This window comes from Chinchilla lanigera, unplaced genomic scaffold (assembly GCF_000276665.1).
Source record: "Chinchilla lanigera isolate Chin_1 unplaced genomic scaffold, ChiLan1.0 scaffold00009, whole genome shotgun sequence".
NCBI classification, from domain to species: domain Eukaryota; kingdom Metazoa; phylum Chordata; class Mammalia; order Rodentia; family Chinchillidae; genus Chinchilla; species Chinchilla lanigera.
This window is the reverse complement of record NW_004955410.1, coordinates 35,622,755-35,646,779: the sequence shown is the minus strand read 5'-3', so window position 1 is coordinate 35,646,779 and position 24,025 is coordinate 35,622,755. Positions and strand designations below refer to the sequence as shown.

Here is a 24,025-nt window from a genome sequence, read left to right as displayed (position 1 = left end):
AATTAGGTGGCGAGCTAGGAAACTGTTCAAACTCTGAATTTGCACCTGACTTGCTGTGTGATCTGGGGATGGGTACTTGCCCTCTGCACCTCCCTCTGTCGACAACACCTAGAAGACACTGTCTGATGGTACCTAGGTACCTAGTGTCTGATGGTACCTGACGGTACCTAGTGTTCTATAACTAAGGGGGAAAGGGCTTGCCTCTGCTTCAAGAATATTTTTTAAGAAATTCACTTGGCAGCAAGTGGCATCCTGGCAGAGGCTAGTGTTACACTGGGATCCTACTTACCGCAAAGAAAAGGCAGGGTCCTGGGAAAAGTGAGAGCTGGGCCCTCTTGTGAGACCCCAGTGGGTCCCAGTGGGGAGGGGGGGCTCATTTTGGCACAGCCCTTCTGTTGTCTCAGTGCCTCAGACTTAAAATGGAGAGAAAGAAACTTTCTCATTACTGGGGGTAAAAATGTCACTCAGGTGAAGTTGGCGGAGGTATTTTGGGAGCCTTAACCTAGATCCCAGTACTGGTTAGAGCTATAGAGTGGCTCCCAGCTATGGAGGCCGGAGTGCAGGGGGACACCCCTCCCCTAGCTCTCAGGGAAGACGAAGGGAGGCCCTAAGCTTGGACTACGGGTACTACCCTCGCTGATAGAGCCTTGGGCTCCAGACCTACAGGACAATGCTGTGCCCAGCACTCCTGGAAGCAGATCTGGAAGTGCCTGAGCTTGGGCACTCAGCGGCATGAAGGCCTGGGCCAAAAGCTAGAGGCAGAAGCACGAGTCGTGTCCTGGCATATCTGGTCTCCAGATGTCAACTTCCCAGTGAGGAACCTGGTGACCTGCAGAGTTCTGAAATCCCCAGAATTCAATATTGGATAGGCAGATGTCAATACCGTTCCATCTTTTTTCCATAGGTGCTGACTGGGCGCCATCCCTATGGTCCCCTGGGGATACCACAGAGGAGGAGGCAGCACTTGCCTGCCTGGCGTTGCTGAGGTCCCCTTTGTGCACTGCTCCTCAGGAGGCTCTGCTGTCAACCCCATGTCCAGGGAGTCCCCAGTGACAGCTGGGAGCTCAGTGTGTCAGGTGGCTCTCAGCCTAAGGAATCCCTGGGACACTATAATGCACAGCCTCCAATTCCACAGTAAGTAATGGTGGCAGGTCTCAACCAGAAATTTGGAAGCTGAGTTAGTCTCCAGGGCACCAAGGGAATTCTGACCCAGGGGCTGATGTGGCTAACCATACTGGTGTGCTCTGTCTGTTTAATCAAATCTGCCTGAGCATGGGGCCTTCATGGTGTTTGTGACATTGGTGGCCCTCGCTGGGTACTGAGGCCACAGACTTCCCTCCAGATGCCCCTATATCCTGCACAGCATCTCCCAGGAAACAAGGTCTGAAATCTTTTCTCCTGGTCTGAAATCTCCACCTGCATCCACAGAGTCAAATGTGGGGTCCAGGCTTTCTGTCTCCACCAGAATCTTCTTGTTTAGGGGAGAATTACTTGAGCCAAACTCTTGGGCCTAGTCTGCTTGGCCTCAGGATTTATGAGGAAACAGGAGGTGTTTAATATTCCCCTTGCTTGCAGATTAAATCTAGAACACTGCAGAAACCTGAAAAACAGCCTGGTTCTAAGGCGGGGGAGATACACATGAGATGCTATGGGGACACATCTGGGATTTGGGAGGTTGGAAGATTAGGGGCCAGTTCAGTGTCTATAATGCTGGGTGAATTTGAGCAAGCATGTAGACCTCTTGAGCTCCATTTTCCCCCTCAAACACTTTCTGTGGGAAAGGGAGGGTATTCCTATGAAGTCTTTCCCTGGGGACTGTCCCGGTCCCACATCACGCCCCCAAACACAGTCACTTCATGTAAGTACTCAGGAGCGACTAGGGGTTGAATGACAGGTGGCATGACATAAGAGGGCAGCTCAAACCCAGCCAGCCCTGCCATTAGCTATGTGACCTTGAGCAGGCCTCTCACCTCTGCAAAGAGAAGGTTACCCCAAAGCAAATGGAGCCTTAGCTGTAGTTCCTGCCCTTGTTTTCAGGATACCTGCTAAGGTTTGTCTGCAAATCTTATTGTGCACTTACTATATTTGAATCTTAAAAAGGTCTCCAGATTCTGTAGGTCTGAGCCCCCAGACCTGTATTTGCGCCAGCTTGTGAGCCTCTATCTTCCCTTTGCATGGTGGAGAACTATAAGGTTTCTCACAGCTTGGAAAGGTTGTGAGTCCAGAAGCCCAGTGCTGGTCTTTGAGCATCTGGGTGCATAGAAGTGACCCAGAAAGAGAGCGAGAGAGATCAGAGCACTGGCTGGAAAATACTGGGTGAGGAGGCACAAGGCTGCAGGACACAGAGTTGGGGACAGGTGTGCTTCTTAGGGACTGGGTAGGCAGTAGGTAGGTCACTCATGGTGAAGCTTGGACTCACTGTGGATTTGTAAGCACTGGGCAGGGCTCGAGCTTATCTAAGTGGCCCCTACCTGGCCAGCTCCCTCTTGTTCACTTTCAATGCTTCCTTTAGCTGCCACCTGTTTTGTCCTGAGGCTGTGCTACGGACACAGACTCTGTGGAGGTTTGAGAGCCACGGGGCCTTTACAGGCTCAAATGCACTGCTTAGGGCTGACACAGGGAATGCAAGGCCCAGGGCTTCTAGAGGGACTCGCAGGGAAGAGGACAGACAGGAATCCTCCTGGATCTGGCATCCTGAAAAAACATCTGCCCACATACAGGGCTCTGGGACCCCATGGCTGGCCCAACATCCCCTCTTACCCTGTCTTGTCAGATTACCCTTTCACAATATGGCTACAGGTAGAGTGAGGTACTTGGTGCCCTCTTTGGTGGCCTCATAGCCAGCCTGCTGCTGGGATCAAGGGGAAGGGGTTGGGGTACACAAGCATGGTAAGGGAAGCAGGCAACTGAGCAGATTAGTGGGTGCTGGGGGACCTGAACAGTGGAGGGGACTGGCTCTAGGAGGCAATGGTGGCACAGCAGGTGACTCACAGAGGTGTTCTGGCACTGCACACTGGAGCTGTTGAAGCGTAGGGCAGGCACTCGCTGCTCACTGCCCTGGATGTTCAGGATGCATTCGTAGCCACGCTGCCCTGACTGCGGCTGGGGGAGGTTCTTGGCCTTCAGTGTGATGGGCTTGATCACCTCCACAGGCACCAGGATCTTGTCCACTCGCAGCAGCTGGGGGCAGTCCTGGGGACAGAGGGCATGGCTCAGACTGGGCAGTTGGGAAGCCATGGGGGCAGGCTGCAGACATTCCCTAGACGTTGCCCTGCTGCCCAGATGCAGCCTCACATGGCCATCTGATTCCCGCCCTGACACAGAAGGGAGTGTGGGTGATAAACCCCAGGTCCTCATGTCAGTCTTGAGGCTGCTTCTCGTAGAGGCTGTCCCCGGCCTCTTCAGCTTCATTTTAGTATCTCCCCTCTGCTCCAGATGCTCCACACTTCTATCGTTCCCTTCCCTACCACTCCTTCCCTGCAGAGACTGACCCTGCTGCTTGGGCCTACTGCCCCACAGGGACTGATGGCCTCTCTGCCTGCCAAGCTCCAGGCCGCAGGAGTTGGGACAGATGGGCCATGTGAGGAGATCCACAGGGAGCAAAGCCTGGATGTGACTTGGCCTCTGGAGCGGGAGTCTGGGCCACGGCTGGAGGGTCCACGAGGGCCTCCTGTATATGCGCTGAGCCTGGCATTTGTGAATGCTCTGGAAGAGGCTCCAGTAGCCTTTTTAATGCAAAAATTTCTGGCTGAGCTCTGAGGATGGCCCAATCCTGAGGAAATACCCCTTGGAGCAGAAAAACACTGGATTGCTCCTAGATGCCAGCAGTGGGGATACTTAGCTCTGGAGCTGTGTGGGACCCAGAGAGCCTTTGGGTTTGGAGGAAGTGAATCACAGGTCCCCCTTTTCCTGAGATAGTTAGCTCTGTCCAGGGAGGGCTGGGGAAGAATGGGGTCAGAGGAAAGAGGGCCATGGTAGGACGGAGCTGGAGTGTTGCTGGTAGGAGAGAGTCAGTGCTCCTGGCCTGATAGGTGTGGGCAGGAGGGGGGTCTCTGTGACATATGCAGGGTCTAGCATGGGCCCTCCATCCCCTAGGCTCCGCCCTCCATGGCACTGTCCGGGGCATGCCAGGACCGAAGGATTCTGGGCAGGCTGACCATCAGAAGTACGGCACCTATATCCATGCTTTGTCAGGGCCCACTGCTAACCCTCAGGAGAGGTTGCTCACCCCTAACCCAGCACTGGTCCCCAGCAGAGTGAAACAGAAAGGAAAGCATGGGCAGATGCAGACTGGAGGGGTCCCAGGCAATCAGGCCAGTGCCAACTGTCCCTGTTGGGTCCCAAGGGCTGCCATGTCACCAAGAGCTGCTTTGTGACAAGACTGGACTGGGAACAGAAGGCCAAGTTCTGACAGTCTGTGAAGCCCTGACCACACCCCCAGTCTAAGACTCAGCTTTACTAGCTGTCAGTCAGATGGGACTCCACGGCCCTGTCCATCCCAACCAGTCATGATTCCATAACTTGCGGTGGTCATCTCTCTGTCCTTCCCGGTCACCCCAAACAAACAGATGAGGGAAAGAGGGGCAAGGGACATGGAAACAGGATAGGCAGAGAAGTAGGAAGCTATGAAGGAAGCGAGGAGAAGGGGAGGGAACCAGAGAGGTGAGACCACAGGGCACAGGTGGATAGTAATGGGTCTCGTTTGGGGAGATCCCTGGAACCATCACACCAGCCCCTCCACTCTTCCCCTCCAAGGGGAGCATCGGATCCAGCAATTTCACTCCTCAGATTGCCCCCAAAAAACTGAAAGCAGGAATTTGAGCACATACTGAACATCATTCCCAATAGCATATTCACAGTAGCTAAAGGTGGAAGCCACCCACAGCTCCATGGATGGACAAATGAATAAACAAAATATGTTATATCCATACACCGGAATATTACCTAGCCTTTAAAAAGAAAGAAATTCTGACACATACAATGTACCACATGAATAAACACTGAGGAGATTATATTAAATGCATTAAGCCAGTCACAAAAAAAAGCATATACATCATACTGTGTGACAATGCCACATGAGACACCTGGAACAGTCAGACTCACACAGAAAAGAGACTGGTCGTGTCTGAAAGGAGGGGAATTTTCAAGTCGGTGAGGGATGGAGTTTTAGTTGGGAGTGTTGGGGATGGTTGTACAACATTGTGAAGGTACTTAATACCACTGAACTGTACCTTAAAGCTGGTTAAAAGGGAAAATTTTTATCATATATGTATTTTACCACAATTAAAAATAGACACTAAACAAAGAGGAGCAGCAGGGACACAGCAGAGGGAGCAGGGGCCACTAACACACACACACACACACACACACACACACACACACACACACACACACGCACACACCCAGCAGCAGCAGCAGCATTGGCCTTGACCTTGCATGTCAAAGCTCTAAGACAAGCAGGTCTCTGGAGACCGGGAGTTATCGCATGGTAAGACTAGTGGCTCCATCCTGTGCCCCCTTGGCTGCTATCTGAACTCCATGTTCCACCAAGATAGAGATGTGGGACATGTAGATGAGAAGGGGATAATGTGAAATGGGTGAAATTTTGGGCTGAAAAGGGAGGTGTGTGATGCTGGAGAACTGGGGACAGCCAATCTGTGAGAGGAGGAAAGCTGTTAGCCAAAAGGCCCAGGTTCATAGTGGTGACCCATCCCTCCCTCACCCAAGCTCCAGGCAGTCTTGCCCCCAGGCATCCAGGTCTATAGTGGCAGGTGGAGTGAGACTCAGGAAGCTCTGGTACCTCTCACCTTCACCTCCTACACAAACGTGGTACTACCCATGATCATGTGTTAAAGGTACCTGGAATCCGAGAGTCCTCTGACCAACCTAATGGACCCCTTCTACTTTGCAAAGGAGAAACTGAGAGAGGCAGAGGAAAAACTAATGGCTCAGAGTCCACAGATGAGGTGGCAGCTGAACAACTCAGATACCAATAACTTTTCTCCTCTTCATGAAAGAGCAGGTTCCCACTAGTGGGCAGAAATATTTCAGAACAGAGTGGTTGGTCAGTAGGGATCTCTGAGTCCAGAGCTGTGAAACCCTCCTGAGCTGGGCTGGAACCCTGCCTGGAGGCTGGACTCTTCCTGTCCAGGATTAGGGCAGGAGCAGAAGCCCCTCTCAGTTATTCCCTGTTTGATGCTGAGGCTTGTGAGGAGTTCTCTAATGAGTCCTGATTAGCAGTGGCCTCATAAAGGCCTAGTTTGCATATAAAAGGGTTGACGGCTCTGCAAGTAAGTTCATTAATAATAATTGGAGAGGCCCAGGGCTGGGCTGGGCACATTTTCCTCTAGTGGTACTGCTGATTGACCTCAGTGCCCCTCCTAATTGAAATGTAAAATGGCAATTTTCCCCTAGGCAACAAGGCATGAAGGGACCATTTCCACCACCCTGCCCCTTCTTCCCACCCCATCATCCCAGATTCTGACCTGCCTCCTACTGAGAGTCTAAATGCAAAACCACCTACAGGTCTGAAACTCATGGGAAATTTCAGAGAAACATCCATGCTTCTCCACGATTCCTGCCTAAGGGCCTGATTCATGGTCAGGGACTTAGTCCTTCCTGATCTAGGTCCTCAATATTTGAGTTTTCTAAACTAGAGAGATACTGGCTGGAGAATTATGCAACTATGAAAGTAAGTCTATCTTCCTCCTTGTTATGGTTGAATCTGGAACATGCCCCAAAGGCTAACGTACTGTTGAATGTTTCTCAGTGTGACAATGGTCCCCAGTGTGACAATGTTCAGATATGGGGCTTTTGGGAAATGATTGGATCATGAGGGTTCTGGCCTCATTAATGGATTAATCCACTGATAGATTCATGGTTTAATGAGTTAATTGGGAGATGGTGGGAACATTAGAAGATGGGAACTACTTGGAGGAAGTAGGTCATTAGGGGTGTGCCCTGGAAGGGTATATCTGGACCTCCTCCTCCTCCTTGATTACTGGCTACCTTGGAATGAGTGACTTTCCTCTGCCATGCCATTCTGTTATGATATTTCTGACTCTTCACAGGCCTGAAAGCAACGGAACCAGTAGACAATTTACTGAAGGCCCTGAAACCATGAACCAATATAAACTTTTCCTGCTTTAAATTATTATTCTCAGGTATTTTTGTCACGGCAATGGAAAGCTGACTAGCACATTACTACTTGATTCACAATTTTGACAAGTGCTCTTAATCATTATTAACTGTAAGAAAAGATTAAAAGTCCTCCCTCAAAAGTGCATTAGGGGCATCCCATGAATGAACATACACAAGTGTCTGGCACTGAGTGAGCAAGGATTCAGCAAATGTCTGTTCTTTTCTCATCTTTCATCCAGCTCAGGCTGCATTTCTGTCCCTCATCTGCTCTCTGGTCCTACTTCAAGTGCAAAGGACCCATCTTCCCTGTTCCTGTCTCTATTTCTTTTCCATAATGATTCCATCAGTTCTCACTGTCAACTTATTCCAACTTTCTAGGATTTGTATCTTATATGGAGCCTGACTAATTTCAGCACTTCCAAGTGGCCAAACACAATGAGGGCAGGTATGGAGTTTCCCATTCTTTCTACTGTCCCCTAGTGACAGTCCCCTCTTCTAGAAGGTGACATCCTGAAGCTGCATGCTCCATGTGCTCTGGAATAGGAGACCTACCAGCAGCCAGCCTAAGGCATATCCCTCAAACTGTGTGGATCTCTTCACTCATAAAATGAAGAGGTTGGTTTGGATTCAATGATGTTTATGGTACAGGGATACTGTGACATAATAAGGAATCTATATCTATCTATCTATCTATCTATCTATCTATCTATCTATCTATCTATCTTTTTTCTTTGTCCCTGGTTCCTGAGACAGAACTCCTAAAACCCTTGGAATTTCTTGAGTGGTTGAGGTGAGAGGAGCATTTTTTGCTGTTTATGAGCTCATTTCAGTCACATTTGAGTTGAAGATAAGGTGGCTCTTGAAGGATGGGGCTGTTTGCTAGAGAAACTAACTTTGTGATTAGATGGTTGAAGTTTTCAGTGCCCCTTCCTAGCCTCTGGGGAAGAGAGAGGGGCTGGAGATTGAAATCAGTCAAATGTACAATACTTTAATCAAAATGTACAATACTTTAATCAATTGGAGTTATGATAAGAACCTCCGTAAAAACCTAAATGAAGGGGTTTGGAGAGTTTCCTTTTTGGTAAACAGATGAAGGTGCTGGGAAGGGCTTTGCCAGAGTGAGCAAGGAGGCTGTTCCCCTTCCTGCATACCTTATTCTATATACTGATTCATTTGTACCCTTTGTAATATTTTTTATGATACACTGGGAAATGTAAGTAGATGTTTCCCTGAGTTTTCTGACCCATTTAAAAAAATGAACAAACTTGATGCGGGAACCCCTGATTAAGAGTTGGTTGGTCAGAAGTGCAGGGGACATTAGCAGACCTGTGACTGGCACCTGAAGTGGGGGCAGACTTATGGGACAGAGTCCTTTACCTTGTGGGATCTGACACTAACTCTAGGTAGACAGTGTCAGAATGGAACTAAGTAGTAGGCTACACAGGTGGTATCTGCAGAGGATTGTGGGATAACTTGGTGTGGGGGAAAATGCTCACACATTTGGCATCAAAATGCTAAATATAGTGAATAGCTTGTTTTTTCTTTTACTCCAACTTCTACTACTAGCCCAACAGATGGCCTAGGCTACGTCATACTATAAGCTTTTCTGAAGCCCCATTTTCCCACCTCTAAAATGGAAATATTAATACCTGATCAATTAGCCCAAAGTGTGGTATTCAAAATACTGATCAATTGAATGAATGTAGGAGCAGTTGGGGTGGTAGGGGACTTTGCAAAGGGGGTGGCCTCTTGGAAGTGGCTGTTTACTTGCCAGTAAGTATTTAAATATTTTAATATTATGATTTTCCAGCTAGGCTTGGTCCTATCATGAGTACTGGCTCTGGTAGGCAGCACGCATTACTGTTATGATTCTAACTAAGATGGTGAATGTCGTTCAGGGATTCATTCAATTGGGTGCACATTCCACCACCCCCAACCTCTTACACACATTTTCCCATATGTTACCCCGTTTCTCAGAACAGCATATATGATCACTCCATGTTTCAGAGAAGAAAATTAGAAGCAGTTACCTCATTCACTACCCATGCTGATGAGCACAATATTTTCATCTGATAATCTCACTTTTATCCAGAGATGATTATCTAGCCCCATACAGATTGCTTCCAAAACACCATCCTCTTCTATTTTCAAAAAGGTATTTCTCTGAACTCTCATTTGAAAGGGCCAGCTCTTGGAGGATGGAAAACACCTGTGTTTAACAAGATTATTTGTAGCTGAATGCATGCAATAAGAATCAATCTCCCTTGGAGGCTGTTTTGCCTGTGGCTATGTTCTGCAGTTGTAAGGAAAGGCTGGAGATAAGGAGGGACAGTGGCTTGAGGCACTAGCAAACCTTTACTGGCTTTGCACTGAAGATGGCGTGGACTCCAAGTCAACTGTCCAGCCTCTTGCGTATTTTGGTCCCCATTTAAATTAACAAATGTGAAGATGGTACTGCTAATTGTAGGGAGAAAGACTACAAAGGCAAAAACTGAAAGTGAGGGAGGTGCTTTTCCATCCACCATGTCTGGCAGGTCAGCAGCTGCTTTATATAGAGGTTTCATTGCATATTTAAATAACCGAACAAGGACATAAAGAATGCTGCCTAGCTGGGAGACAAAAGGCTGCCTTTGGGACTTGTGCTGCCTGGGGAAGGGGGGCAGTAGGTCTGTGGATTTACAGCCCCCCTCCCCGCCCCCGTGTGTTTACAAAATGAGAGCTCTAATTCTCCTAGTTGTTACTGCAAAAGTGGGGGAAATGTAAAGCTCTGGAGAGCAGCAGGACCTGCAGGAAGCTAAGGGACAAGTGATTTGCAGGGTACTTCTCCTCCCCCTACGTCACCTCAGCCTCCATCAATTTCAAAGACATGCCAGGCCTGAGCCTAACCAAACCCCCAAATTTATACTCACCTTCTCAGGTCCAGGGTTCCCAATACAAAAATGTAATGCACCATATATTTTCTTGCTGTTCCCCAAGTTTATAATGCCATTAGTGTGATCTACGATGGGCTGGTTTATGGAGAGAGCAAAGTGGTAATACAGAAAGGAAATACCCATAACCCTAATGGGGGAGGGGCAGAAGAGACTGATGGAAAGTGCAGTTGTCTGGAGAAATGGCAACCCAGTAATTGAATACCTGAAGTAGGGGGTGGTGCATGGGTTGGAAATAAGTTCTTCAGCTGGCTTTGGCTTGTTTCCTCAAAGGAAATTGAAGGGTATGGCAAGGGTAGTTTTGTTCCCTTGGGTTGGACCCCAGGGATGGCCGCCTCCAGGAAGGGAAGTAGAATGACCAGGTATTGGTCTAGTTTTCCTCTAGAGGCTAGCCAGGGTTAAATGCCCTTGGTCTGCCTTGCCTCAGGACATGAGGTTTCTTTCAGCACCAGGGGCAAACAGCAGCCCAGAGGCCTTCCCTGCCTGCTCTTCACTCTTGAAACAAACTTGATACTTTAGGATACCAGAGTTCATGGCTCCACGTATCTTCTCAGGGATGTGGGGCTAGTGGGGGACATTGGGGGACTCTTGTAAACACAGCTTTGTAAATCAAATAGAGTTCATTTTACCTCCTCCGATCTTACAACTGTTCTCTGGAGTAAGCATGGTGATCGAACTTCAAGAGGAAATGTGCTGCTGGAAAGCTCCTCTCTGAGCCGTCCACGTACTCATGGGCCAGATGTGCATGGCCTTTTAGCAGAGACCCTCCAGCAGAGTGCCTGGATAATATAGCTTCATTGCCAGTTCACTTTGCTCTTCAGTTTAGATGAGAAATAATAGCAAAATAGTCCACTGAGGACTAATTCATGCCAGTGGATTAGTTTTTCCACAGAAACTCATCCTTCACCCCCAAGAATCACAGTGATTTAAGTGTGTGGGCCTGATGAGATTGAGGTGGCCCTGCAGAGGCACTCTAAAGCCACAAGGGGACCAGTGGCTCTGCCAGCTCTGTTAACGGCTACCCAGCAAAAGGCCAGTCTGGGGGGCGGCACAAAGTCTCTGGGGATACTGGGAGAATAGGACTGAGAGCAGGAGACACTGTCACCTCACTTTGTTTCACCTCATTTCTCTTCTCCCTTTTCTTTGTGGTGCTCAGGCTCTGGCAGCTGATCTGAGTATCCACAGTTGTTATCACAATGCTGTCATTTGCTGAAACAAAATTATGCCTTGTAACTGGAATACAGTTACCATGAAGGACACATGTTACTGGGCATTCTATTTCTAATAATTATAATTATGCTGGAATACTTGCTGCTCTTATAACTGCAACAATCATCTACCAGTTCTTCATTCCAGACCAATAACTTTGCCTGAATGCGCTCTTTGTTCAGGGAAAAAAAAAAAGAGGTAATTCAACATTTCTGGTGACATTCAACAAATCCAGTGTTGAAACTCGAAGACACAGATGAAAGCATTCCAAAGGATACAAGATGGTGCTGGACAGGTGAAAAACCATCTGGCAGCCTCACTCCTGGTAGACCAAAGGACCCTGCCTGTATCTCCCCTCAAAGGGTAAAGGAAAAGGACACCCCTGGGACTTTCAGAAAAGTCATTGAGGCCTGTGTCTCACCTGCATTCCAGGAAGGTAGCTCTGGGCCTGAGGTCCACAGCAGCTGCTGGCCCCGAGGCCAATAGGCACTCTGCTAGGTCCAACTGATAGCCCTTAGCCTTGGCATCACTCTCTCCCAATAAGAACATTTCTTAGGCATGGATTTCTCTTAGGTGCTTTCTAGTTTGTTTCTATTTACAATTACAGAATGTCAAAGATCATGTAGACTCATAACCTTGTTTTATGGATCTCTAAATACAGATGTTTCACACATCTTTTAATCTCTCATAGCAGCTTGCTTATAGGAAATGCATGGGGTAATGAAGGATGAACAGTTACATCAGAACTGATAAACTTTGGATCTAGATCTCTCTCTCTCCCATGTGTTAAAGGCTTGCTCCTCGGTGTGAGGCTATTGAAAAATATTTGTGGAAACCTTAAGAGGTGAACTGTATGGATAGTGTTAGGCCTTTGCGGGGGCTGCCCTTGAAGGGGACTGTGGGACAATGGTCTCTACTCTTTTTTACCTCCTGGTTGCCACGTAGTGAACAATTTTCTCTACCACGTGTTTCTCACCATGATGAACTTCTTTCCCATTAGCTCAAAAGGGATGAGGGCACCTGACCACGGACTGAAAGTCCAAAACTGTGAGCCAAAATAAACCTTGCTTCTGTTTAGGTTGATTTATCTCAGGAATTTGTTACGGTAGCAGCAACCTGATTAACATAATAGTAAAACTCCAGAGTATAATGTTGTGAATAAGTTCTTCCCTTGGAACCAAGAGAGGACACTTATGTCTAAGGGTTTCCATAAAGTTACCTTTCAGTCCTGTATTTTTCTTTGTTTTCTTTTCCTCCTGATACTGCCTCTGCCCAGCAACAAAGAGCACAAAACAAAAAATCCAAGAGGAAAGATTTCTATTTTCCATTAGGAGCCAGGGACTCTGAGTTCTGAAGACAGCCACCTCCTTCCACAAACCCAAAATGGCTAGAATTAATCAGCACTTTCCAAAGATTTAAATTATTTATTTCTCCTCTGGTCCATTCACCAGGAAGATGTTGCTACAACAGCCACATGAGGTGATCAATTCTGGTATCACCATTTTCATATTCAAAATAGCCCTGGGCAGAGTGTAACCTCCAAGCTTGGACCAGAAAAATATCCTTAGAACTTCTTTCTCTTAGAGTAAATAAATATCCCTGATGAAGAAGAGCCCAGTTCATTCCAACAACATATGACAAAGGAAACATGGGCAATGCCAAGTTACTCTGGAGTAACTTTCATTGGCCTTGAGGCTACCATCATGATACTCTGGGGAAAAGGAAAGAACTGGAGGGCAGCAGCGGTAGATGGGTCCCGTTCCATGTCATTCCTTTGGCTGTGTTGCTCCAGGCCTGTTCCTTCCTAGGTGGGTGCTGTGGTGGTTAATCTTGATTGTCAACTTGATTGACTTGAGTGATGCCTAGGAGATTAGTAAAGGGTGTTTCTGAGTAGATGATGGGAAGATGACCTTGAGGACTATATCTGGTCCTTGTGTCCTTCCTGTCTGCTTCTTCCCCTTCTCTCTGCTTCCTGGCTGCTGTAGCTGGAGCAGCTTGCCATTATGTCCTTTTGTCAGGAGCTTTCTGCCTTGGCACCACTGACCATCGAGTGAAACTGTGAGCCAGAGGAAACATTTCTTCCTTTAAGTTGTGCATATCAGGTATTTGGCCACAGTGAAGATGAAAACTAATACGGGGGCCCTGGCATCAAATCCTCTGTGAGGCTGTGTGTCCCAGCAGATTTTGCCTGTGCCAGACATTGAAGAAGTCTTGAGTTAGCTCCCAGTCTGGGTACTTGAAGCTACCTTTTACCATAGAGATCCCTGCATTGCACTTGGAAATATGGTAGGCTCTTGTTTTTGTTCTCTTCTTGTTCTTTTTCTCAACAGCAGATATAAGTTCCTTTTTTATATTTAAGAGAAAGAAACTTGGGAAGAGTGGAACAAATAAAAGAAAGAGCTGAAATGACAAACCTACTTCAGGTAATTAAGTGATTAGGGGCTTTGAAATCCATCAGATAGCTCAATTGTTCTGCATTCATTTTAGTCTTCGGCCTCTCTATGCATCAAACCTCTGGCAGATATACCCACCCAGAAAGCTAGAGAGAGTCTGGAAGCTACACGTCCTGATTCCCATGAGGTTATGTGCAGATTTCAGAAGGAAACCAGGCAGGATGCTTCCTTGGACTATGTCACCTGGTCTTAGGTGAAGGGGAGTCTACCTCTGCTTCTGCTCCTCTACCCAAGATAAAGGTCTGGCTGGGTGGATGAGATCATGTAGCCTTGTACCAGCTCCTCATGTCAGAGGTGTGCCTGATGGCTGTCTGACTCACATCTCTCCTATTACCTTTAGATCCATCTTGTCTTTGTTAGAGAAAAGTAGAGGTGACACATACACAGGAGACTCACTCCTGCTACAACCAAGATGTAACTGCTTTCTTCTCTTTTCCTGCTTATGAATCAGAGCAGCCACTTCTAGCCAGGCAGATTCCTTGCCGGGGAAGAGGGTCTTATGTCTGTGTTTTCCATAATCTCTTCTTTTTTCCATCTGAAACCTGCCAGGATCTTGCTAGAAGTCAAGACAAAGTGACTTTTAGTCTCTCAGTTTTTCAGACTGCTGTATCAGGCAAGGATTTATGTGTGCAAAGGCCCAAAGGTAAAAAAAAAATGTCATTGAGCTATCTACTAGATTTCAAAGGCCTTAAGTTATTTGTCTTGATGGAGATTTTCAGATTTTTGTTTTTTTCTTCCTTGATTGTTCCCTTTGTTCCCCACTCAGTCAGTGTCATTCTCCCCCTCTGATGCCCTCACCACTTCCTGCTTCTGTCTAAGTCTCTGCCCTCTCCCCGCATGAGATTCCTTCGCCATCCAGGCCCAAACCAAGTGGGATTTGGGCTTGGAGTTTCTGTGAGCTACATATAGTTCTCCTGTTCCTCTGCAGTAGGGGAGCCCAGCACAGCAGGTGTGGGGATGGATATGGATCCATCTCCCCTTTCAGCCTCAGACATATAATAGCCTCCCTCCTGCCATTCAGGGTCTGGTCAAAGTTGGGGCTCCTAGTGGACTACAAGTCTGGGTGATAGGGAGAGGGTTGTCATGAGCCCCTCTATTTTCTTCTTGCCCACCCAGTCTCCAGATCTCTGCACCAGGACAGTCCCCTGATTTCTACCTGTGCAAGTATGTGAAGGGGCTGCAGGGTACATCCAGGACTTGGGGTGAGGGGGCAAAGGTGCTAGGCCTGTTTGAGTCTGATGTTGGTTGATAGGGTGCAGGCCAGGCTGGCTGCAGCTCTTCTAGTTGGGAAAGTTGCATGATGTTACCAGAGAACTTATTGGACTCCAACCAATGCTGAATATATTCATAATTACACTTTGGGTATCTATCTTTCTATTCCAAACAACAGCATTCTAAAGCACTCCCTTGTTTAGAACAACTCACAACTCATGCAGCAGTAGGGCCACATAAGCTCATAAGAAACCATAATGCATGGTGTTTTCCAAAGTGTGATATTACAAAGTGTGCTTCTGCCCAGTGAGTGACTTTATTTTTTTACTTTTTTTTTTTTTTGGTACCAGGAATTGAACTCAGGACCTTGCACTTGCCAGGCAGGTGCTTGTGCCACTGAGCTATATCTCAGGCCCCAATTTATTTATTTATTTATTTGAGACAGGGTCTCACTATGCAGTTCAGGCTGGCCTTGAGCTCACTTTGTAACCCAGGCTGGTCTTGAACTCACAACGATCCTCCTACCTCAGCCTCCTGAGTGCTGGGATTACCAGGCATGAGCCACCACACCCAGTTCAGTGAGTGACTTTAAAGTCTTTGCCTACACACTGATATTCTAACAGAGGTCACAGCTTGGGCAGACAGCATTTGCATGTTGGTGATGAAGAGTTTCAAGGCGAAAAATAAGAATGATGAGAGAAAAGAATGGCAACACTTTAACCATGGAATCCACCTCTCCATTGGAGATTTGCAACTAGGGAGCAAAGGATTGAACATCACATTCTCCAGGAGGGCTTGTGACGCCCGTACTAGCCAAGCTCCTCCTGTAGTTTGGTTGAATGGAGTAGGCACCTCTACTTATGCACTTGGGATGCTGTTGCTTTGGGAGCCATATTTGAAGAGCTGCCACTCTGGCTGATATTTCTATCATTCACTCTTATGCCTCTCTTTCCTTTACTAACTTCTCCTTTTTGGTCTCCATTCATCACTGCGATCTTTGCTCTGGGTAACAGAAGAGGAGCCTGCATATAGTTTTATTGTGTACTTACAGTTATCTCTAGGACACTTTCTCCAGCTCTCTGGAATAGTTCTGGAACTTACCTGGTATGAGAAAGCTCCAGCTGGCTGAGTGGCCCAGTTGCCTGTTCATCTATAGCTGAACCACCAGGGGTGACCCAGAACCCGTGACCCAGTAGAAAGTTTAGACTCTTCACTGCTTTCATGAAGTGCCCTCAGGGTCCCCTGGGAAGGAAAGCTTGGTCCTGGGATTTCCTTTGTCTTCTCTTCTTGGGAGAGGGCCTGCCTTTGTGCCCCAAGCTCACAGCAAGGGGTGCCACTATCTGCACATTGGGGACCTACCGCAGGTAGCTTCACACGGCCCTCCTGGAAGGAGCACGTCTTGGGGTCGTGGGTGCATACGTGCCGGTATTTACACCAGTGGCAGCGGTATGGGCTCTCCACGCAGGACAGGCACCTGGGCACAGAGGAAGAGAGGCACAGATCACAGAACTGGGTGGACCCCAAGCACTGGGCCTACTAAAATATGAATATTCAAAGAAACCACCCTCAAACACAAGACAGGCACCAGCTCCTTGGCTAAGGTATAATTAGCTGTTTTGGGTCTTTCTCCCATGAACCTCAATGCTGATGTGTATGGGACAGTCCTGGCATCTTGTATTATACCTCACTATTAGTTATCTAGCTCTTCCATAAGTGCACTAGACTACACACTCCTGGAGGGCAGGGATTGAGTCCAAGAATTTTATTAATTTTGATCCTTTTATATCTAATGAGCAACAGATTGTTTTGCTCAAAGCAGTCCTTAAAATCATTTAGTAGATGGAATAGAAGCATCACACATGATTTCATCTACCTACTCTGCTTTCCTAGGTGTAAGAGTGGATGGAAAGATTAGACAACCAAGAAGTAAAGCTCCAGGAAGCTCCATGCCATGAAGCCAGAAGAGGATCCCTAGAGTGCAAGCAACTTTCTGCCTGCGAGGGCTGGACACCTCCTTCCATAGGGCTCCAAAGAAAGCAAAGCTTTGGACTCACAGCTTCCCCAGCCAGACTAACAGTCCTAAAGTTCTACCAGTGACCTGTCCTACGTGGAGAGGAACACAAAACAGTATGTTAAAGCAAGAATGGCATGGAGAGGTTCCCAAACTGTGCTCTGTGGGACACTAGGGATTTCATGGAGCTCCTTTGGAGAATGTGCAAGGAATTGTGTGGAGGTCCTAGAGAGAGGGGTTCCAGGCCTCCTCCACCTTCTTCCAAGTGGCTTTTACTTTCTTCTTCTTTCTATGTTGGGCTTCCACACCTAATTGCAGTTGAATAAAAGGTTTCTAGGCTGGAAAAAAAAAAGCCCTTGTATATCAACAGTGTAGTGCACCCCATCATGTTATAAAGGAAATACTAAGTTAATAAGACCAAAAGATGAGCAGTGCTTGACCTGTGGATCAGGCAGGGCTCTAATGTCGTTCTGTGTCCTGGCTCTTTCACCCTTCATAGCTTCTAGCAAGAGAAGTAGGGCTGCCATGCGGGGATGTCAACCAGCATTGTGTCCCAGCTCATGGTTGCTCTGATGGGACAGTGTCTGGGCAATGTCAGTTGCTAAATCTTTGAGTACTAGCTTGGAAAGAGTATCTTAATTGCCTCTTAATGGAGGATACCAGAGCACAAAATTACGTTTCCTAGCTATAGTGACTCCACAACCTGACCCTCTGCCCCCCATGCCTGCTGTTAGAAAGAAAATGCTTAAGTCAAACAAACCCGGAGATCCAGAGCCAGGCTTCCTGACCTTCCCTGCATACCTCTGGCTCCCTCTGGCCTTCACTAGCCTGTGTCCTGACCTGGCCTGCAGGGCCCTGTGGGAGGGGAGCATTCAGGTGAGTCACGAGGGCACTTGTCCTTCCTGGACACACATGGGAGTTTTCTTATTCCTCGGGGCCCTCCTCTGAGCATGGTGCTAGCTGCTCTGTGCTTTGCATGAGATGCACCTCTAACAGATGGTAGAATACAATCAAATTAGACAGATCTATGTCGTAGAAGATGCATGAGCCAGGGATTTGGAGAGCCCACCCCACAGTTCTCACTCTTGCTCCTTCTAGTCTCCACTAACCCTGCAGGTACTAAAGGCAAAACACCTATCTCCTTCTGGGGAAAATGCGGCCTCCACTGTAACTCCACAGAACTGTGGTGGGGTCTTCTCATCTGCACAAACTTGGGCCTGGCAGTAGGGAGCTGAGTGAGGCTGGCACACTTACGAATTATGGACACTGCAGTTGTAGAAGATGAAGCTGGTGCTAGCAAAGGTCATACCCGTCTCTTTGGACTTGAGTTGCAGCTGTACAACATGGTGGTCCCCTACAAAGAAGAGCCAAAGAGATTAGGGTACCACTGGCAGGCATGTACCCTGGGCATAGGGAGCCTGCCCCCTGCTGTGTCATTACTCTCACAGCTCACCCAGCCGGAGGGCAACCCCCAAAGCACAAGTAGAATGCTGTTTGAGTGTATTCTCCCTTCAACACTTTAGCACTTGCTGGTCCCAAGTGCTGGTCCCAACCCCTCCCCCACACAATGTACACACAGAGAGGCAGGTATTCAAACGTTCATCACATATACCATGTCCTTCCCAGCTTCATAGAATCACACACACACACACACACACACACACACATACACACTGATGAGCAACCAGTAAAGACAACACACCACCTCACAGGATGGCTGCCACAGCTACATAGTGATTTTGTAGATATGTACAAGTGAGCTCATTTCCCATCTCTGTGAAGAGAGAACAGTTCTGATGCCACCTCCTCCCAGGAACCCAGGGCTTTATGGGGCAGGAGGCACCAGAATCCTCAGCTGATGCAAAACCAGAGCTAGAGCCCATGTTTAATTCACAGCCCTGACCCCAGACCCCGACTTCTAGCCTTGTTCTCTGCCTTCTCTGAGAGTCTCATTAATCAGTCAGCTCCAAACAAATGTGACAAGCCCAAATGGGAGGGACAATAAGGAATCAATCTGCCCAGGCGAGCCAGGGCCTAGCCAGAGTTGAGCCTCTGTCCTGTCCCATCTTTCCCAGGGCAGCTTGACACAAAAAACAGGCAGCTGTAGGAAGGTGAGGGAGGGTAGGTGGGGGCAGGTCCAGGTCAGAGAACCAACCACGTGAGCACAGGGCTACAGGCCCAGTTGTCCCTTATCCTCCCATCCTGGCCCCCAACTGCCTTCCTTCTTTTGAGGCCTTTTCAGGCCACCCAAAGTGGGCTCTGCTGCTGTCCCAGCCATGCCTCCACTCACCTTCTCTGAAGCTGCTCCTTGTCTGGGATGCAGTGGATTCTTGTATGCTAACTTGGGAGTAAGATAGAAGGCTTACAACAGCAAATTCCAAGGGCAAAGCAGGAAGACTTCACCCTTCTCTTCCTGTATGTAACACCTCACCAACTCACTTCTTCCTTTGAGACAGCCCTGCCTATGGGCTCCCTCAGTCCCCACATATCGCTGGTGAGTTCTTCTATTCAGGCAGGACGGAGAGCCTGCTCCTCAGCTTTGCCTCTGGGGAGGGAAGCACTCACCATTTTCTGTGATGATCCGGGGCACCTCCTTCGCCGCTGGTGAGTAGCAGTGGATCTGATTGCCTACCACCAGCCCATCCATCTCTGACAGGTCCTCAAAGGTACAGTTGACACCTGCTGACAGCTCTGGGACATTGTACGTCTCCAGGACCAGCTGTGAACAGCCAGGCAAGAAAGAGAGAGGAGGAGTACCAAATGGAGAAAGGAAAGGTATGGAATAAAGGAAAAAGGAGTGCAAGAAAAAGAAGACAAAGGAGAGGAAACATTAACACAAAGAAGGAGAGATCAGTTTTGTTACAAGAGCAGTGTGGAGGAGGTGGTGGCATGGAAAGAGAGGCAAAAGTAATCTTGGGATCTGAATGCATTTGGCCACAGCAAATGGGAATGCTTATGGGATTTGTGTGATAAGAGCACACAGTGCAGGATCTCATCCATTAGTCCTAATTCTGGAAAAACCACACCACCAATCACTAAATGCCCAGTGCTAGAACTTGGAAGGCATCTGTACCCCTTTCTTCATCTGTACATGCATTCTTCCCCTTTTTTATTTTATTTTAAAGAGAGTAGTAAACGAGAAACAAACAAAGAAATAGAACAGTAGCAGCACACCAGTATCACAAACATAAACAAATCAAAGTGAGAACATTCAAAGTGATACAGAGTCTCAAGACAAAATAATACAAATCAACAGTTGTTACATTACACATTGCTATCCTCAACTACATTGCTCAGATTACCAGATGTAAGAATGAAAGATTGCTCAAACCATTATAGGGAATAAGAAAATAATGTTCCCCTTTATTAGATAAAGATACCATTCCTAGCACCCTTCGCCATCCTATTGATCATTTTTCGTAGAACCATTTTCCTTATTTTTCTATGCATTATGAGTAGAGCCTCTTTACCCATATTCTTATTCATGTCCCTTTCTTGGGTCTCTACTGCACAGCTACTCGGACCATCCCTGCCCTGATTTAGAGCTGTTCTTCCTGTGAAACTTGGCCCAGCCCTCCTGACGTCTTGATGCCTTTTGGTGAGAATTCTTCCTCCTGGATCCCGCCCCACTCACCAGCACGTTGTACTGAGAGACGGAGATGTTGTTGGGATGAACTGTCAGCCGGACACACTGCTTCATCTCTGAGGCAAACCTGCGGGATTCCCTGGATCGCTCACACCGTTCCTTCCGGGTACACCTGGGAGGGGCATACTGATGGATTACTCAGGAGATGATCACTTGGTCCAGGCAGGGACCAACGCTGAGGTCAGGCAATTCTAGGAGCTCTCAGGATGTGTCCACACTCAACATGCCCAGCCCTAACCACTTTGTTTCCTTCCTCAAATCCCCCTCCTCCATGCCCAAGTTTGGAAAAGATGGCCATTCCTCTCATCATTCGTGCAATGCAAACATTGGAGAGTCACTCTAAACTCCGCTCCTGACCTTCAAATTCAGACCAGGAGTTGGTCACCTGTCTATTCTACCTCACCAGGCATCCTCCGCTGTGGCTACCTTTCTCCCCTCTTCAGCAAACTGAGATGAACTCTTTTGTGCCTTCAGGAGGTGGGACAAAAAAAATACAGTGAATGCCCTTGCCAAATGGCAGGCTTGTAAAAATATTGCAGTTGTCTTCACCCATTTTATCCACCAGATCTGGCAACATGTGACTGCTATCTCTTCCCCCAAATCTAAGTGCCTATGAAAGGTAAATATTTTGAATCAATTCAGGACACTGAGTCAGACATGAAGCTCAACTATGTAGACACTCATAAAAAAGGACTTCCAGAGCTGCTTCAGAAAGTGGCAAGAATAATGGGATAAATATGTTTGACATGAGTGGAAGTATTTTGAGGGAGATTTAAGGCAACTTGTCTTTTACTGTAACAATTTCTTTATTTAAACACACATTAGATTTTTCAATCAGACTAGATTTTCCAGACTTCTTCCTTGCCTTTGCACATGTCAGTTCAGTTCTTCTGTTTGGACTTCCCCACCTTCCCTAGCAGACAGAAGATAAATGCGAGTGGGCAGGAGAGAGGGCAGAAAGGATCAAAGGAGGGAGAACAGTAGAGCATACTCCACATGGGAATCCCAGTTGTGTGCCACCGGGGAACTGCTATATAGGTTTGTCATTATTGTTTAATGCTCTGTGTAGTACAAAGTGTACCATTCCAGTGTGACCTGGGACCTTACAGTCCTCACTGATGAGGGCTTATGAAAGATACACATAAAAAATGGGCCGTGCCCAAATGCATCCATCCCATGAGTTCACTGCATGGAGGTATCTGAGTTTCAGGAATGGTATTTAATGTGAGTCAGATAAGTCTTGTGCAGACAGAGCTTTACAGAGTGTCTGTGATTGGGGAGGTCTTCACTAGTGATTCTCCTGCGGAATGAGGATAAGCCAGAGGGACGAACTGCGATAAGGTGGAACCGTGGAGAAATCACCCCTCGGTTTCTCTTTTGGTCAAAGAGAAAAGGAAAATATGAAGAGCTGTTGTGGGGTAGGAGAAAGTCCTGGCAGAAGTCCTGGCACACCTGCTTGGTAGGAAATAGAGCAGTCAGGGATAGAAGCCCCCACAGGGTGGATGTGCACTGGGAGGGCACATCTGTCTCAAAAGGCAGACAGGTGTGTCGGCCAAAGAGATGATGGAAAGAGCCCCCTGGACACCCTGAGTGACTCTTAGGGTTGCTGTCAGGGCCAGAGGAAACTGTGGGGGTCTATTGTCCCAGCCATGGGAAAGAAGGCAGACACCTTTGCCCACAGCAGTAGGAAAACATGGGGGGCCTGGCTGAGAGGAGAATTTGACTACCAAAGGGAAGCTAATGAAGGCAATGTACTAAGCCTTCTATACTAAGGAGGAGGCACAAAGGAGACAGAGACAAAAAGGAGGACCTTCGAGGAGGCTGGGTGTGTAATGCAAAAGTAAAGAAGCAGTCCTGAGCAGTGCAATGGCGGCCACTAGTTGTGAATGGTTTACAAGGCACTGTGATTAGGGCTTTACATCTTCCGCCACTTCAATCTGGTGACAATGCCTTGACAAATCCTCCTTAGAGGTCAAGAAACTGCAGAAGATGATGGCTAAGTAACCTACTTAGGTCACCGGCTAATCAGAGACAGTATCAGATACAGGAATGCAGAGTCTCTATTCCTTCCCACTGTGCGCAAGCCCCCTGAAGCTTCTAGATGTTAAAGTGAGGGATGGACCCTCTTGATGCAGACTAAACCCATTTTCTTTACCATCTGAATGCTGCTATCATGTCCTTATGGCAATTTAAACATCTCCCCTCCATCTTTTTCTCTTGGCTAATGGCTTTTCCTGCTGTCCCCTGGAAAGCACCTCAAATATCACTGCAACTTGCAGAACGGAGCTGAACCCTCTACAGGGCTTCCAAGAGACCCCAACACACAAGGAAAAAGTCAGATGTGAGTCTGGCTATCCTGTGGCACTCCCTGGATGCTCTAGCAGTCGGATGGCAAAGAAGTGTCTGCCTCAAAGTCTTGGGAGTTAATCTACCAGGCCAGCTCTTCTGCGAGGACTCCATTACCTTCAGCCATTAAGCTAATGTTATGGACTTTTCCAGAGTGTCTGCACTGACATGGCTATTAATAGCGTTATTACTCCCATTAACAGCAGACCCAGAGAGCTGGTGTGGGCTTGAATTATTCACTGACTCCCCAACTTTGAAGTTTCTGTTTCTAAGAGCAATCAGTAGGTCTGAAAAGTGTCTTTGATTAAATTATGGAGAGAGGAAAATGGAGCTGCTACTAGGCCAAACATCACTTGGAGTTACCAAAGAGAGATTCAGACAGAAAAGAGAGGAGTGCTTCTCTCTTTCAGGGTGGAGGGGAACAAAGCTATCGTAGGACAAGTTTGATCTGTATTATTTGCTGCTTCCTAAGTTCATAGAGTGGCATCCTGCCAGTTCTGGAGAGAACTAAACTAAGCATCACCTTGCCCCCAAATATAGGGAAACCATGTATAATTTACAATTTTAAACACTCCATCTAAGTGTAATGTTGTGCTAACAAACTACTTAGCCTCTTGTTTCACCCATATTCTCATCTATAAAATAGGGACAAAATAGTATCTACCTAGTATGGTTTTTAGTAGATTAAATGACATTATGAGAGCAAAACATTTAGAGCAGGAAATAGCTCAAAATAAGGGCTCAATAAATATTAGCTTATATTATTAGCCTATTTCTTCTCTGCCTTCCCCATCCAACCCCTCCAAACTGTAACTGCTATGGAAGCACCAGTCTTCTTGTAGATCAGCTCAGGGGGAAAATCAAAGGAAGAGAAGGATGCAGCAGTTCTCCTCATAACAAGGGAGGAGGGCAACCCAGTGGCCAGGAGGGAGGAAAGAGGGAGAAAGAAGAATAGGTTGTAGCTTTGTTTTCTTAATAGCTGTCAAACGGTATTGAGGACTCAGCTATCTTAGTGTAAAGTCAAATTTAAGGTCAGAGCCATGGACGTTTTGACATTTCTTCTACCCTTCAGGGCCCA

At 47.4% G+C, this 24,025-nt stretch overlaps 1 protein-coding gene across 2 annotated transcripts in view; it reads right to left on the bottom strand.

Annotated features, from left to right (window-relative positions):
• Plxna4 (plexin A4) overlaps window positions 1-24,025 on the bottom strand; it is a 433,053-nt gene that overhangs the window by 67,315 nt on the left and 341,713 nt on the right. For both annotated transcript variants that reach the window (XM_013510647.1, XM_005377544.2), the window contains exons 6-10: window positions 20,590-20,713; window positions 19,521-19,674; window positions 18,210-18,309; window positions 16,304-16,418; window positions 2,992-3,192 (exon numbers count right to left, since the gene is read on the bottom strand). In XM_013510647.1, the coding sequence (XP_013366101.1) occupies window positions 2,992-3,192; window positions 16,304-16,418; window positions 18,210-18,309; window positions 19,521-19,674; window positions 20,590-20,713 (694 nt within the window). The remainder of the gene's footprint in view (window positions 1-2,991; window positions 3,193-16,303; window positions 16,419-18,209; window positions 18,310-19,520; window positions 19,675-20,589; window positions 20,714-24,025) is intronic.